General features: G+C 33.1%; 1 protein-coding gene across 3 annotated transcripts in view; it reads left to right on the top strand.

Annotated features, from left to right (window-relative positions):
* Nucleotides 1-17,914, top strand: part of KIFAP3 (kinesin associated protein 3) — a 146,780-nt gene that overhangs the window by 28,972 nt on the left and 99,894 nt on the right. For all 3 annotated transcript variants that reach the window (XM_015124832.3, XM_028850267.2, XM_077999637.1), the window contains exons 4-9: nt 2,707-2,762; nt 3,564-3,705; nt 6,480-6,579; nt 7,526-7,650; nt 10,022-10,120; nt 17,377-17,555. In XM_015124832.3, coding sequence (XP_014980318.1) covers nt 2,707-2,762; nt 3,564-3,705; nt 6,480-6,579; nt 7,526-7,650; nt 10,022-10,120; nt 17,377-17,555 — 701 coding nt within the window. The remainder of the gene's footprint in view (nt 1-2,706; nt 2,763-3,563; nt 3,706-6,479; nt 6,580-7,525; nt 7,651-10,021; nt 10,121-17,376; nt 17,556-17,914) is intronic.

Raw genomic sequence — 17,914 nt, 5'->3', positions numbered from 1 at the left:
AGGACAAGATAAGAACAGACATGAGACCCCGGTAAGTCAGAACTCTAAAATCAGGTTTCATAACTGAAACCAAATCATCCAGGAGTACTCCCCCCAAACATTGCCCTTTATTCTCCTTCCAATTGGGAAAATCCCCCTTAAACAGGGCCCTTTTTACAGATTAGGAAGTGTCAACAGGACCTCTGAAGAGGCAACAGGACCTTTAAGGAGGCCAACAGATCAGGAGAAGGCAAAAGGGATGTCGATTGCGCTTGGGAATACTTACCGGAGAAGTCTTTCAGATTCAGAAACTGTTTCTCTACTCCAAGCAAGCTTATGTGAAGGTCGGCAATGCCTTGCTGGCAAGGGAGGCAGCAGAGACAGCCCCTGGCTTAAAGAAGCCAGGCAGCCACTTGGATTCATCTCTGGGCCTCTGAAATGTCAAGAGGTTACCGAGCCACAGGCAGATGCCCACGATGGGTATCCCTTTATGAGTTCACCACTAAATTGTAACCACACCTGGCTAATTTTTTACATTTTTTGTAGAGATGGGAGTCTCACTGTGTTGCCTAGGCTAGTCTCAAACTCCTGGGTTCAAGCGATCCTCCTGCCTCGGCTTCCCAAAGTGCTGGGATTACAGGCATGAGGCACTGTGCCCAGCTGGTGCTCTTAAAATAATATATCAGTGCTGTAGTTTTGATTGGACTAAGTAGGAAAAAAAAAGAAAATTTTGTTTGGAATTTTTTCAAATTAGTCTCTCTTCATACCCAGCAAATAAAATGCCTTGTACTTAATATATACTTTTATTAGCTGTGAATACAGTGTCTAACATAGATGGTCAACATATATTTGTTGAACGAATTAAATGGTTGTAAATTTATTTAAAAGCAAAAAGGGCCAGGTATGGTAGCTCACGCCTGTAATCTCAGCACTTGGGGAGGCCGAGGCGAGCAGATCACGAGGTCAAGAGATCAAGACCATCCTGGCCAACGTGGTGAAACCCCATCTCTAGTAAAAATGCAAAAATAGTTGGTTGTGGTGGTGCATGCTTGTGACCCCAGCTACTCAGGAGGCTGAGGCAGGAGAATCGCTTGAACCCAGGAGGCAGAGGTTGCAGTGAGTCAAGACCGTGCCACTGCACTCCATCCTGACAACAGACCAAGACTCCGTCTCAAAAAAAAAAAAAAGCAAAAATAGACATTTTGAACGTGATTGCTTCTAATCACATACCTGGCATTGTTAAGTACTATGTAGATAAGGAAAATATTATCAAGGACAATTTGTATTAAGTATTTTGTTAATAGAATATTCTTGTTAAGATGTCTGTAAATGATGAGAGATCACATAGTCCAATAAATCCAAGGAGAAAAGCAAATCTGGTAGTCTTTTAAGATCTGTGTCTACTTATTGTAGGTTGTACAGTATAGTTAAAGTTGATCTTTCCTAGTGCCAAATTAATATAATTCTGAAGGCATTTAGAATAAAGTATCTTTGAACCAGTAAAAACTCTTTCACTGTGTTTTCAGGGCAAATCAGTGGTTTTACCTTGCTCCCCAGAAATTAGAGGAATATGAAAAAATGTTCATGTCATCATACATGGATAAAATAATTCAAATCAATATTTTCTCTATCTGGGTAGAGTATTATTAATAATTGAAGACATAGGAAATGCTTTAGGAAGTGTATATTAAATATATGCTTTTTTTTACACTACTGGTTTTCTTTGTTAAAATTCTTTTACTTGGCAAGCAGTATTCCAAAGCCAGAAATCTTATCTTAAAAGCAATTGAAACAATAATACTTACTTGGTTGTGTAATTCATTACATTCAGTGATTTTTTTTTGCATAATTAAAACCACTGTCTTAGTAAATTATCTGTCTGAAGCAGAATTAAGTTGTTGAGAATGTATGATCTTATATAGAATGAGTGCTGTCCTCTGAAAATAATGACTAATTCTATCATATATTTATTTGCTAATTATGGAATCAAAAATTTTGATAACATTCTAACTTACTTTAATGTACATACATTACTTAGACTTATAATCCAGATCAATAAAGTATTTGATAGTTTTTTTGTTAAAAAATGAAATTATGCCATTAATTAGATAATTCAATATAAACGAATGGCTCAAACTTGTGTTCAGCACCTTTGGATAACTCTTTATTTGGGAATAAGTGGGGATTTAATTAATATAAGTAATAAATGTTTGCCTTTTAATTTATGATATTAATTTTACTTGTTAAAAAAGAACCAGTTAACAACTATTCTATATCTTAGGTTTTAAATTTACCAATTTTTATTTCTTTCTGCTTTGTTAATTTTCATTTTAGTTTTTATATTACTCAAGTCATACTTTTTTCTTTGCCTTATTGATTTTCCTATTCCTACCTTAAATTTGAACTAGGAAGGGAAAGAGAGGATACTTAGAGCAGACTGTTTTGCTGCTTGTTGGCAAGTCTGACTGTATACCTTACATACCCAAAAAGTTAACCAAGGAGGAAGTTGGTGATATAGATTTTATTAGTTTATGCTCTCCTTGATATCCTCATTTGATCGAATTGATTATATATGAGCATTTTTATACATTGAAAAGAGATTATTTCATAAACTGGTTTTAATATCCCCAGTTTAGCTAGAATTAAACTCAGCTGCTGAAAATAAAAATTACCTAGAAACCCTAAAAACCTAATTCTCCTTATTTAAAAAAAAAAATCTTGTTACAGAGAAAAAAGAAAAATCAAGCAAGCCTAAAGATCCACCTCCTTTCGAAGGAATGGAGGTAAGACTGCATGCGTTCTGATCTAATAGAGGACTGAATTATCAGATATTGCCTTTTTCCATCAATAATACACACAATCACATTAAGCATGTGGTATTTTTTTAAAAATGACTGAACTCAGGTACCTGAGAAAGGTAGAAAACCATTATTTAATTGAAAAAGACAAAAAGTATTGGTTCTGCTTTTTTTTTGCGTGATCTCGGCTCACCACAACCTCTGCTTCCCGGGTTCAAGCGATTTTCCTGCCTCAGCCTCCTGAGTAGCTGGGATTACAGGTGCGTGCCACCACGCCCAGCTAATTTTTGTATTTTTAGTAGAGACGGGGCTTCACCATGTTGGTCAGGCTGGTCTCGAACTCCTGACCTTGTGATCTGCCCGCCTCGGCCTCCCAAAGTGCTGGGATTGTAGCTGTGAGCCGCTGTACCTGTGGCTGGTTGTGCTTTCTAAACAATTAATTTTGGTAAATGATGGGCAAAAATGTTTACATATTCTTATTGTAATATGTTGTGAAATATTGTTTAATCTACTATAGTAGATACAAATATTTTTTATTACATTTAAGATACTTTATATTGATAAACAATTTTTAAAGTTTATATACATCTCATTTTATCATGGGGTTTTGTATTAGAGTCCTAGGTCTAAAGATCTAAAATTTCCCTATCCAAAAGGATGGTTACTGTGAGTTCTTTGGAAATTTCTGTATTGTTATATCTGTATTGATCACAAAATATTATTTCTTTGACAGTGGATCTGTTGAGCATTGTTGATGAGTACTTTCTGCTTCTTCCTTTGTTTCAGATTGATGAAGTTGCTAACATTAATGACATGGATGAATATATTGAGTTGTTATATGAAGATATTCCTGACAAGGTTCGGGGTTCTGCTTTGATCCTGCAGCTTGCTCGAAATCCTGATAACTTGGAAGAACTACTATTAAATGGTGATTACCATAAAACATGTTTAATCATAATAGATGAATAAGTTACAATTATTTATACAAAACTTAAGACTGCATATATTTTCCAGCTCTTTATTTCTTTCTACTCAGATTTCTTAAATTGAGAGCATAGCATTTAAATATTCTCCGGAGAATTCACAAACCGTTTAATGTAAACAAGGAAAATTAAGCATTAATGGTACTATACCTTTTCTTTCTTCTACTCTGGGAAACTCTTTTATTGTTTCAATTAGAATATAAGATCAAACTACAGACATTTGCATAAATATATATATCATGTTTTATTAAAGTTCCAGTATTAGTTTTTTCTCAGTAGCACAGGGAAAGCTATTAATCTTTGCAGTTTCATTGAGATTGAATTTCACATCAAGTATTTGCTTTCCTTTCACTGGAAGTACTTGATAGTAACAAGAAAAGGAGATAGAATGTTTTTAACACCCTTTTCTCAGTAATACCACTATAGAATCATTTTTGTTTTGTTTTGTTTTGTTTTGTTTTGTTTTTGTTTTTGAGACAAGGTCTCCCTCTGTTGCCCAGGCTGGAGTGCGGTGGCACGATCTCTGCTCACTGCGACCTTCGGCTCACTGCAACCTCCGCCTCCCGGGTTCATGTGATTCTCCCGTCTCAGCCTCCTGAGTAGCTGGGATTACAGGCATGTGCCACCATGCCCGGCTAATGTGTGTGTGTGTGTGTGTGTGTGTGTGTGTGTGAAGTAGAGACAGGGTTTCACCATATTGGTCAGGCTGATCTGAAACTCCCGACCTCAGGTGATCTACCCGCCTCTGCTTTCCAAAGTGCTGGGATTACAGGCATGAGCCACCGCACGCCCTGCCTATAGAATCATTTTAAATCCATAGTTTTCTGATTATACATTTATCAAAAACAAAATAGGAAAGATGTGTTTATTATCTGGTTTGCATTACATGAGAGAGAATGCCTTTCTGGTTGTTGCCAAATACCTGGATAAAATAATTCAAATCAATAGTTTTCTCAATCAGTATTTTCAAATAAGTATTTCAAATGCCTTTTCTGCTATATGCTTGCCATTCTTTTATGAAATAGATAATTCTTGAAAACTTATTCTGTGGCAGGTACTGTTCCATATTTTCATGGAATTGTTTTAGTGTTCCCTCTCCTTCTGTTCCATTGGGTTTATTTGATTATTTACATACCGATACCACACTATTGTTGTGTTGTTTTTTATTTTGACTTGAACTTTAGAATATGTGGGAAAAAATGTTCCAAATTGCTTTCTTTCCCCAAGAATTGGCTTTACTGGTCTTGCACATTTGTCTTATATACTTTGAGATTACTTCATCATATTCTGTGAAAAGTCATAATGGGATTTTGATTATGATTGCATTCAATGTAGAAATTAATTTGGGATTGTCTTTTAACCTCTTGTAAACTATATTTTCTTTTAGCTGTTTCTTGGTAAACTGTGTACAACTCCTGTAACTGTATTTTTATTGAGATGTTCTGTTTTAAAGGAGAAAAATGAAATAAAATTTTGCAAATAGGTCACTAAACCTATACCTAAATTTATGACATTATAGAACAGTTCTGTATAGGCTAGTATTTTAAGAAATACTATTTTCTCTGGATTATAATGGTCAAATACCTTTGGGAATTACTAGATTGAACAAAGCTATACCGGATTCTTTATTAAATAGGACTTTTGGGAGGCTTTGCATGTTAATATGCATTGCCAATCTATTTACATGACTCCAAAATAATTTTTTTCAAAGCATATACTATTCCAGTTCTCTGCATTGTGAATATGAATAATACTGTGAAATGCTATCATAGGATGATTTTTAATTTGCTAAAAAATTTGTCACTATGTGGATTCATAACTAATACAATTAATTTTTGTTCATAGTCCGAATAGCCAGAAAGCTCAAATATGGAACATTTTCATTACCATAATAAATACTTATAATGCAGTCCATAAAGTACTATTGTAAATCCTGAGTATCTATTAAAAACAGTGGAATTATGATTTTTATATTTTAACATACAGATATTTTGTTTTAATTATTTTAAGAATTAGTATGCCATGTACCAACCCAATTTGAAACTATGTCATTAATTTATAATTTTCATTTCCTGAAGAGAAAATTTTAGCAGAAATGCTTATTAACCTACCTGAAAGTTAATTTTGTGAAAGCTTTTTGTTTTATTTGCAGCTATTAGCATAAATTCAGTGTGATACTGAAATATTAAATTTATTTTTCTGTGTATAGATTTTATTTGGTTTTTAATTTACTTTAATGGAACTAGTGTTAGTCTACTAAACTGCTCTTTTTTTCTAGACTTATTCAAGTTTTTTTCATATTATCAAATACATTAAATCAGATGTTAAAAAGAAAAAAATCAGTACTGCAGTAGTAAGAGTACAGTTCTTAATCTTACAAATTAAGATTGCAGTTCTTAATTTAAGATTATTAAATTAAAAAATGAAAGGCTTTTTAATTATTTTATTGTTACCATAATATATATTATGTCACTTTATCTAAATCATATTTGATTACTTCTGTGTACAGTATATACTTGAAGTAGCATTTTACGTATCTTTAAGTAAAGTTACATTTTAGTTTTAAAAGTAGCTGTCCGTATTGGAAAGAAGCATACTACTTTTTGTCCCAGTTCTATCTTAGCTTTGTTATTTATTAATAACTAGACATTTAAAACCAATCACCCTTTATACCAGAGCAAGGAGAATGATCATTTCGGTACTTCTCCTTTTTCTTTAGAAACTGCCCTTGGTGCATTAGCAAGGGTCCTGAGAGAAGACTGGAAGCAAAGTGTTGAGTTAGCTACAAACATAATTTACATCTTTTTTTGCTTTTCCAGGTGAGTATAAAAATTATTAAATCAAATGACTACTGTATCTCTATTGCTGTTTGTGTCATTGATTCAATATGTAGATCACTCGTTCTCTCAGTTTCTCTGTGTGTCTGCCTATGCTGTACCGCTAAATTCTTATTCCTGTTTCCCATTTTCTGTCTTGCTATCTGTTATTCTATCTTTCATTTAGTCTATACTCACTCATGCCTCAGTTTCCTTATGAGTAAAATTTGGATAGTAATAGTCGCACCCTCTTTGGATAGTTTTTCGAATTAAATGAATTAAAAATTAAAATGCTTAGAATAAGGCCTGACCCACAGTAAGTGCTCAGTAAATGTTATTGTTATATATATGCATGTATGTGCAAATACATACCTATTATGTATTCATATTTATTATTTATGCACATATATCCTTAAGAAAGATGTTTATTAAAACGTTACGAAAAGTTCTAGCCAATTCCTAGAGAATTGCTGCTTCTGTTCTAAAAATGTGCTAGTATTAGCAAATAATTGTTTATTGAATAAATACTTGGATGAATGAATTGTCCAGAAAACATATGTAAAACCTAATTACTAGTACTTTACTAATTGATGTCAGTTTTACACAATAAATAAAATGTATGTCTAGTATTGATACATTATTGTTTTGTTAGACAATAATCTAAAAATCTATTGTGAATATCTGAGTAGTTAATATGGTGGTTAGTTACAAAAAATGTCTACTTTCTAACTTCTTAAAAATAACTGTATTTTAGGTAAGGGTAGTGTGATATATTTAAAATAATTTTATAATCTCAAGTCTTTCTAGTAGTGTATTGTTGATATATCTTTTAAAATATGTATATCAAATTTATTTTCTACATGGTTTGTACCATTGATCACCAAAAACAAATTTCCTGTACCCATAAAATGTATTCTTTTAAATATATATTAAAATGTCTTCTTTAAAGCTTTTCTCAGTTTCATGGACTTATTACTCATTATAAAATTGGAGCTCTGTGTATGAATATTATTGATCATGAGTTAAAAAGACATGAGCTTTGGCAAGAAGAACTTTCAAAGAAGAAGAAAGCTGATATCCTTTTAGGGTGGCATTTGAACCCTCTTTTGCCTTTTGCTATAAGCTTTGGATGGGTGGGATGGTTTTGTTCTTTTCTTTTTTCTTTTTTAAAATTGTTAATTGCATTACTTGGAAACAATGCAGGAGTGTGTTATTGAAGGTTAAGAAGTAGATTGAAACTGTCAAAATGAATACAGTTTGACATTCACTTTTTGTCTTTTAACAACCTTTATTAGTTAATGAGGTAGAAGGAGCAGGTAGTAGTTGTGTTGGGAAACTTAGTAGGTGAACCTCTAAAGGATTACATAATTACATCCACTATGATCCTTTGGTTAGTTGAAGCCTAGTTCACCGCTACTACTTATATACTTCTATGTGAGTACTAAGGTGACTTTGATTAGAATGGGTGTAAATTTGGTGATGAACCTAAAGGTTCTATTTTTCTAGGAAAGTGCAAAAATACTGTTGTTAATAAATAAAAATTTGAAAGGCCTATAGAGTGATAGAACCTGTGAAAGAAAACTTAGGTATCTGTTTTAACCTATCTTGCAAATATAAAAATCTTTTCTGCAACTTCCCTGGCAAATGGCATTACATCGGCTCTTCTTTAACAATGTCAATGCTTATCTATTTCACCCATTCTGTGGTTTAGCATTCTGTTTATTATAATAGTCTTTAGTGCACTGAAGTCCATTTCCCAATAACTTCTATCCATTGGTTCTAGTATTGCATACCAAAGCAATATGGAATAAGGATATTCTCTTCAACATCATAATTCTTCTCATATTTGAAGATATTTATCATATTTTAGCCTCTACAACTTAATGCTTCTGGATCGGAGGCCCCTGGTTTATTCATATATGTTCAAACATGATGTGTTTTGTAGATCAACTAGGCATGCTGGTAACTTTCCTTTGAATCACGTGTTTATTGTGTCTTTTAAAAAGTGAAAACTTTATTCCTGTTGTGCAGTGTATCATACATTTTTAACTCTGCTTTGTGCAAAAGTGGACCTTACTTTTATATTAATTTTGGCCTCCGGAAACCCTGAGGCTTCAATTTAATCTGTGTTGTAATAGGTTAACTCAGGTTATTGTGTACAAAATCTCTCAGACTTTTATTATTGTCACATGGAATTCCAAGATGCTATAAAATCCACACCACACACAAGCTTTGACTTTTCTTAATTAGAATCTTTTCAGGTTTATAAATTTCCTATGCATACCATAAACACTTCTAGATTGACAGTGACTCAACTACATCGACAACCCAAGAATCCTAGAGACTTTACATCAGTTCTGGAGTCCCAAGACTCCTGAATGCTTCAGTGATACCTAAAATTTATTTAAACTGGAGAAGTATGCAGGGAACCACTAGTGGAACTCTTTAGCAATCATGAATTTGCATTTTGTGATTGTTTGGTGACAAGAACTGATATCTTAGGACATACTGTATTTCTATATCAGACACCATTAATTTTAAGATTCACTATTGTTTAACCGCTAGGAGAGGAACATATGCTTTCAATTAAGCTATGACACATCATGGATTATAAGACACATCCCATTTTGGAGATGTTAAGATGTGAGGAAAATGTGTCTTAGACTCAATAGATTATGGTAATTGAAGGGATATAAAAATTACATCAGAATTCTGGTCATTTCTCCTGACATGTTACTATTTTATTATGTCCTAAATTTCTTTGTACTTTGATACAAGTGGTATTCAACAAGGTTAGCCGCATTGACTCATATTCTGGGGTCATATGCTTGACTCACATGCTGAAATAACTGATTATTTTTGCAAGGTGTCCAGGAGACGATTTGGGACCAAAAGATGTGATTTTTAAAATTTGTTTACCTTTAAGTTTGGGCTAGTTCTTTCTTGGCATCTCTAGTCTGAAAAGGCTGCTATAAAAGCTTTAGATTTAATCTATATCCTTTAAATATTCTGGGCCTCTGTCTGAAGTAAAATCCAGTGTTCTTAGTAACTAAATCATTCTCTGAGGCAGTAATATTTTTGGTTCGTGGACCCACTTGATAATCTGTTGAAAGTTATAGATTTGTGCACCTACATAAAATACTCACATACAGTTTCTGGGAATTCAAGTATTTGGTGAGGTTCAAACATCTATATGATGTTAGCTGTGGGCTACATTAAAAAAAAGTTTGTTCACCCAAGGACTCCTAGGAAATCCATGAGCACTTAGATAAGAAGTGCTGTTACAGCACAATTATTATACAGAGAACATTTTAGTTAAACTTTTGGTGAGAAAAATAACTGGATAAAGTTGCATATAAAATCTAATAGTGCCGTTGTTCATAGAATTTATCAGTAGATTTTTTTTGCTTCAGTGAGTATGGATGATCCTTAACAAGTTGTTTACTTGATGAAGACCCTGAAAATCAAACCTTGAGAAAGGATTATGAAAAAACCTTTAAAAAGTACCAGGGGCTTGTGGTAAAACAGGAACAGCTATTACGAGGTATGAATTCCTAAGCAATGAGGAAGGCAACAAAGTACTCTAAATACATTTGTTTTGTTCACTTTTTTATCATACCTGTGAAGCTAATGTGAGAATAACTGAAAGTTCTATAAATGTTAATATGCTACAAGTTCGTCTTTCTTTAGCATGGGTAATGTTTTAAATTTCACTCTACTATTTTTCCCCGTTTAGTTCCTAAATGTTTATATACTTATTATTTATTTCCTAAGAAAGGATTTTTTAATCTAGTGTGTGACCTTTTCAATGATAACAATCTTTGTCTCTTCAACCCTAACTTACTTGTTTTATAAAGTGAATTATTTTATTGCTTTCCTAGGAAATTGATATAAAAATTTTAAAATATTTCTCTTGTTTAATAGAAAAGAATTCCTTGTCTCTAGCTTTATTAAGATATTTAAAACTTCAATAGTATGGTTTTTTGGTTACTGATAAGATGTAAAATCTTATGGTGGTTAATGATAATGACATGGGACTTTTAAATGTGAATTTAATTCCTGGTTTCTACTTGACTATTTGATGATTCATGTAGTTAATCGGTGTTTGACTAACTTTGTATGTGGAAATACTTGTTAACTCCCAAAATATTTTCATCCTGTGAAGATTATTAGCAATTTTAACTACACTGAGTTTTTTAAATATTTGAAGCCAAGTAATTTAGTTCAGCCTGTTGGAGAAAATGTCAGATTTTCAAAAGTTCATTTTAAAATATGCTAGAAAATAATAGGTATTATCTATGTTAGCATGTAATCCAAAATGCATCAGATCTCAAGAAAGCAATTGTTTTCGTGTGAAAGTTTCGAAGAACTAATTTGACTTTTTTAACATGCAAAAGTTTATAAGCTCTGTTTCTAACCAAATATTTTATTTATGCAGATATTGTATACTCTTAACAGCTTTATTGAGGTATAACTGATAGATAATAAATTGTATAATTTTAAAGTATATAATTTGATAAATTTTAACATATGTAAATACCCATGAAATGGTGACCATAATCAAGATAAAGTACATATCCATCACTCCCAAAATTTCCTCATACATCTTTGTAATCTCTCCCTTTCCTTCTACCTTCTCCCTTCTTCCTCAATCCCAAGTCATCATTGATCTGCTTTCTGTCACTTTAGGCTAGTTTGCATTTTCTAGAGTTTTATATAAATGAAATCATGTAGTATATATGTGTTTTTGTCTTTTACTCAGCATAATTAAAGATTCATTCATATTATTGCATTTATCAAATAGTTATTAAATAGTATTTCTTTGTATTCACCTGTTGATCATTTAGAATATTTCCAATTTTTGGCAATTTTAATGCTGCTGTGAACATTTGTCTACAAGTCTTTGTATGGACATACACTTTCTTCTCTCTTAGTTAAATACCTAATGATGGAATGGCCGAGTCATATGATAGGCGTATGTTTAACTTTGTAAGAAACTGCCAGATGTTTTTCTATAATAGTCGTTTTTGTATTCTCACCATCAATGTATGTGGTTTTGATTTGAATTTCTCTAGTGACTGATTATGTTGAGCATCTCTTGATGTGCTTATCTGCCATCTCTTTGTTTGTTGAAGTGTGCCTTCATAATTTTTGCCTTATTATTAAATTGGATTGTTTTATATATATTCTTTACATGTTTTGGATATAAGCATTTATGCAGATACATGATTTCATTCTCCTAAAGTATCTTTTTAAGAGCAGAATTTTACATTTTTATGAATTCCAACTTAGTGTTTTTTCGATCGTGGTTTTGGTATTGTATCTAAGAAATCCTTTCCTAACCAAAGGTTACAATTATTGTCTCATATGTTTTCTTCTAGAAGTTGTATAGTCTCAGTTTAGTTAAGCCTATAATACATTTTGAGTTAATTTTTGTATATGGGGTGAGGAATGGATCAAAGTTCTTCATTTTTTTTGCATATGAATAGCTAATTATGTAAGTACTACTTTTGAGAACACTATCTTTTATCTACTGAATTGATTTATATCTTTGTCAGAACCATTTGTCCATATGTGTCATGCCTATTTTTGGGTTTCTATTTTGTTCTGTCCATCACTTTTGTGTGTTTTGATGCCAGTAGCACAGTGTCTTCATTACCATAGCTTATAGAAAATTTTGATATCAGATGCTTTTAGCCCTACCAATTTTTTATTCCATTGATTTCTACTTTGATCTTTGTAATTTTTTTCTTCAGCTTACTTTGGGTTTAATGTGCTCTTATATTTTTGTTTTTTTTTTTGTTTTGTTTTTTGGTTTTTTTTAAGATGGAAGCTGAGGTCATTTATTCAAGACCTTTCTTCTCAAATACAGATATTTAGTGCTAAAAATTTCCCATTAAGCACTTCTTTGATGGCATCCCACAGATTTTCATATGTTCTGTTTTCATTTTCATTCAGTTTAAATACTTTCCAGTTTCTCTTTTGGTTTCTTTTTTGACCCATGGGTTATTTAGAAGGGAGATCTTTTTTTCCCAAATAATTGATGTTCAAGTCTTTACATATGTTGATGTTTTCCTGTACTTTTTCTATTGTTGAGAGAGTAATATTGAAATCTCTGACTATAATTGTGAGTTATTTATTGCTCCTGCACTACTACCAGTTTTCACCACATGTATTTTTGAAGCTCTCTATTCTTGGGGACATAAGGATGTAGGATGTAGATGTACTATTGATGAATTGTCCTTGTTACCAGTATGAAGTGATCTTCATCATGGCTGGATATATTTTTTTGTCTAAAATCTACCTTGTCTTATGTTAATCTACTTCTTGTGACTAGTGTTATCATGGGATATATTTGTCTATATATTTTTAATATATTTATGTCTCTATTAAGTGTGTTTTTTTATGAACAGCATTTAGATTGGCTTTGCATGTGTGTATGTGTCTTTTTCCTCCTTTTTCCTTCTTGTCCACCTTCATATGAATTTGAGACTTTTTAAAATTCTATTTTATTTCCATTGTTAGCTTAGCTATAAGTCTTTTGTTATTTTATTGATTGCTTTAAGGTTTATATCACACATCTTTAATCATAATTACCTACAAGTGATACATGTTTAACTTATCATAAGTTAAGTCTGCTGTCAAGTATTTTGTGCCATTTCGTGCTTAGTGTTACAATCACTTCTTCCCTCTCCCACCTCTATGCTAATACTAACATTTATTATACTTATACATATGTTACAAACCCTATCACAAGGCCAGGTGTGGTGGCTCACACCTGTAATCCCAGCATTCTAGGAGGCCCAGGTGGGCAGATAACTTGAGGTCCAGAGTTTGAGACCAGCCTGGGCAACATAGGGAAACCCTGTCTTCACCAAAAAACAAAAATTAGCCGGGTGTGGTGGCACATGCCTGTAGTCCCCAGCTACTCAGGAGGCTGAGGCAAGATAATCACTTGAACCTGGGAGGCAGAGGTTGCAGTGAGCCAAGATCGCACCATTTCACTCCAGTCAGGTGACAGAGTGAGACTCTATCTCAAAAAAAAAAAGCCAAAAACAAACAAACAAAAAACCTTATAACACATTATCATTTTATATAAATAATCAATTTTATTTTAAATATATATTTACTAAGAAAATAATCTTATATATTTACTTGTAGAGTTACCATTTCCATTGATGTTATTCCTTTGCATAGATCCATATTTCTGTCTGGTGTCATTTTCTTTTTGCCTGAGCAATTTCCTGTAATGTTTCTTGTAGGACATATTTACCAGTGGTTAATTACCTTTTGTGTGTCTAAAAATGTCTTATTTTAAAAATATTTTTATCTTTTTGAAATATTTTCACTGGGCTTAGAACTCTAGGTTGACAACCTTTTTTAATACTATAAGGATGTTGCTCCATTGTTGCCTTGTTTGCGCTGTTTTTGATGAGAAGTCTGCTGTCATGCTATCTTTGTCTATATATTAGTATAAGGTCTCTTTCTCTTGGACTGCTTTTAAGATTGTCTCTTCATCATTCATTTTGAGTAATTTATTATGACGGACCTTGGTGTAATTTTCTTTCTGTTTCTTGTTTTTGGAGTTTAGGGAGCTTGTTGAAACTCTGGGTTTATAATTTTCACTAAATTTGGAAATGTTTCTGTTACTATTTCTTCAGGTACTTCAGGTAAACATATATTAGGCCACTTGAAGTTGTTCCACAGTTCTCTGAAACTCAACATTTTTTCCATGTTTTTCTGTGTGTTTAATTTTGGATAGTTTCTGTGATTATATCTTCAGTTTCACTAATCTTTTTTCCTCCTATTTCTAAACTGCTGTTAATTTCATCTAGTTTACAGTCTCAAGCATTATAATTTTCAGTGATAGAAGTTTGAATTTTTTTGTGGTATCTCCCATGTCTCTACTTAACTTTTAGACGATCTGGAATACAGTTATATAACTTATAATGTTCGTTTTTATAATTAAACTCTAGGTCAATTCTTGGACAGTTGCAATTGGTTCATTTTTCTCTTCCTTGTGAGTTATATTCCCTGCTTCTTGTATGACTGATAATCTTTGATTAGAAGCAAGACAGGGTCAGGCACAGTGGCTCATGCCTGTAATCCCAGCACTTTGGGAGGCCGAGGCAGGCAGATCACCTGAGGTCAGAAGTTCGAGACCAGCCAGACCAACATGGTGAAACACTGTCTCTACTAAAAAATACAAAATTAGCCAGGAGTAGTGGTGGATGTCTGTAATCCCAGCTACTCGAGAGACTGAGGCAGGAGAATTGCTTGAACCTGGCACGTGGAGGTTGCAGTGAGCCGAGATCGCATCATTGCACTCCAGCCTGGGCAACAAGAGCAAAACTCCGTCTCAAAAAAAAAAAAAAAAAAAAAAGCAAGACAGTGAAATTTACATTGTTGTAGGTGGATTTTTTATTCCTAAAAATATCTTTGAGTTTTGTTTGGGAACATAATTAAATTACTTGGAAACAGTTGTATCCTCTTGGATCTTACTCTTATAATTTGTTAGTCTGGACAGAAGCAGCATTTTGTATAAAGCTGGTTATTTCCCACTACGGAGGCAAGACCCTTCTGAGGACTTTACCCACTAATGCATGAATTATGAGATTGCCAGTATGGTTGGTAGAAGCAGGCATTATTTTCAGCTTTGTTCTTCTACTCCTCTCATTTTGTTCTGTCCCAGCCTCACTTAAATTCCTACGCTCCCATCAATACTCAACTCAATATTTGAGGGAGGCCTCTGTTAGAACTCCAGAGTTTCTCTCTGCTCAGCTCTTTCTTCTTCAATACTCTTTTCTGTGAACTCCTTGGCATCTCTGGATTCTTGGCTTCATCTCCTTAACTCAGGGATACTATCAGGTTCTGCCTGGATTCTCCTTCACTGTGTTGTGACCTGGAAACTCTCTCAAGGCAATATTCTAGGATAAACATAGGACTATCTCATTTATTTCTTATCTCTCAGGGATTACTGTCCTTCCTTGTCTGGTGTCCACTATTGTGAAAATCTTTGTTTTGTGTATTTCAGTCAGGTTTTTTCGTGGTGTTGTCAGGCAAAGGTTTAAAACCCCATCCTATTAATTTCCTGGGGTGCTGTAACAAATTACCATAAACTGGATGGCTTAAAACAACAGAAATTTATTCTGTCATAGCTCTGGAGGGTGGAAGGCCAAAATCAAGGTATCATCAGGCCCATGTTCTCTCTGAAGGCTCTGGAAAAGAATCTTCTCCTGTCTCTTTCCAGCTTTTGGTGGGTCCCAGCAATCCTTGGTGCTTCTTGGCTTTTAGCTACATCACTCCAGTCTCTGCCTTTGTCTTCATATGGCCTTCTTCCCAATCTGTCGGTCTCTGTTATGTCATCTCCTCCTCTTCTTAAGACACCACTCATTGGATTCACGGTCTACCCTAATCCATTATTACCTCACCATAACCAGTTACATCTGCAAAGACCCTATTTCCAAATAAAGCACATCCTGAGGTTTTGGGTGAACATAAATTTTCGGAGGACGATATTCAACCTGCTACATCTATCTTGGCTGTAAAGAGAAGCCTGTTTGTTTTTTCAGTGTAATTCTAAAACCTTTTGACAGTGCCTCATATAGAAAGTCAGCATAATGTAATAGCGTAAGTATGTGAGTGAGCTTTGGATCTGATAGGCTTGAATTTCAATTTAGCACACTTTCTAGCTGTATGGTAGGGAAAGTTATTTAATTTCTTTGAATCAGGGGTTTCCCATCTGTAAAATTTTTATAATACTTCTTTCCTCATAAAACTGTTTTAGAATTTAAATACGCTTTATACATCAACAGGCCTGGCATACAATAGATACGTTTGGCCTTCCACCCTCCATCTCTAATATTTGTTAAATAAATAAATTTTATATTTATCTACTTATGAATATGCATATGCATGTATTTCTTCTTTTCATAAGCGTTTAGAGGTAGCTGGCAAGAATACATGAAGTGAAACACTAAAACAGTGAGGCCACAAGAGAGCAAAAAGACTGTATTGAACATAAAAACCTACATAATTCTTACAGAAATTGAACTCTGAAGCTCCCTGTCAATCAAGGAAAAATGGAAAACATTATCTGTTAATATCGTTTTCACTATAAAAAGAGAATAAGTTTCCTTTGAGAACCTAAGCATTTTTATTATACAAATCTAAAAGAAATTTTACTTAAAACTAGCAAACAGTGGCTTCAACTCTGTCTAGTACAATAATTGTCTTACTGAATTTCATAAGGTCTTTTCTTATAGTGACTAACAGAAAATGGGTTTGCATACGAAAAGTCAATTTTAGTAGGCTCAAATTTAGCTGTAGCTATACTGTATATTTTGGATTATTGCACTTTTTAACACAGCAGACTTTAGGTGTTAAAGTTTTATAATATGTTATCTTGTTTTCTATATGTATAAAAACTATTTTCCCCTGTCTGCATTATTTTTTCCTGACTTATCTACCTTTAGTTGCCATTTGATTTCTGTTAAACTGTAAGCTCCAAGAGGGCAGGAATCATTGTTTTATTTTGGTTATTGTGTCCTTCTCAGCATTGTATGAATTATTTTTTATATATATGTTTTGTTTTAAATACACACACACACACACACACATATATCCCATTCAGTAACAATAAATGGTTTTTAATTAACCAATTACTAACCAGTTAAAATTTTCAAAATAATATATTAACGTTTTAGGGCTATCTCTGTTGCCTTGGTGAGTAGAAATGATTTTCTAAATTGTTGATTCAGTTTACTAATTCTTTAACTCTCATATATTTCATTTTTCTAGTTGCTCTTTATTTGCTTCTGAATCTTGCTGAGGATACTCGTACCGAACTGAAAATGAGGAACAAGAACATAGTTCACATGTTGGTGAAGGCCCTTGATCGGGACAATTTTGAACTGCTAATTCTAGTTGTGTCATTCTTGAAGAAACTCAGCATTTTTATGGAGAATAAAAATGATATGGTAACTTACAAAGCTTTTTCTTGAAATAGTTCATGTTTGCCATTTTCAAATTAAAATATTTTGATAAAAATTAAACACTTTATTCCCCTACTGAGATAATTCTGAATAAAGATTTTACAATAGCAATAACTCACTGTTATTGCTTCATTAAGAAATGTATTCCATATTAGTCAATATTCCAGATGATTGGACCTTTCTGAATAAAAATCATTTCTAATATATAGAATGGATCTTGCCATATTAAACATAATATATAGAAAGTTTGTTTAAACTTAAAATTTTATTTCAGAGTCACCTGATCTTGTTATTTTACCCTAAGCTATTTTGCCTTCTGCATCTCCAACTTCAGTTTGTGGAAT

Source organism: Macaca mulatta, chromosome 1 (genome assembly GCF_049350105.2).
Source record: "Macaca mulatta isolate MMU2019108-1 chromosome 1, T2T-MMU8v2.0, whole genome shotgun sequence".
NCBI lineage: Eukaryota > Metazoa > Chordata > Mammalia > Primates > Cercopithecidae > Macaca > Macaca mulatta.
The sequence above is the reverse complement of the archived record's forward strand: the minus strand, read 5'-3'. Positions and strand labels throughout refer to the sequence as shown.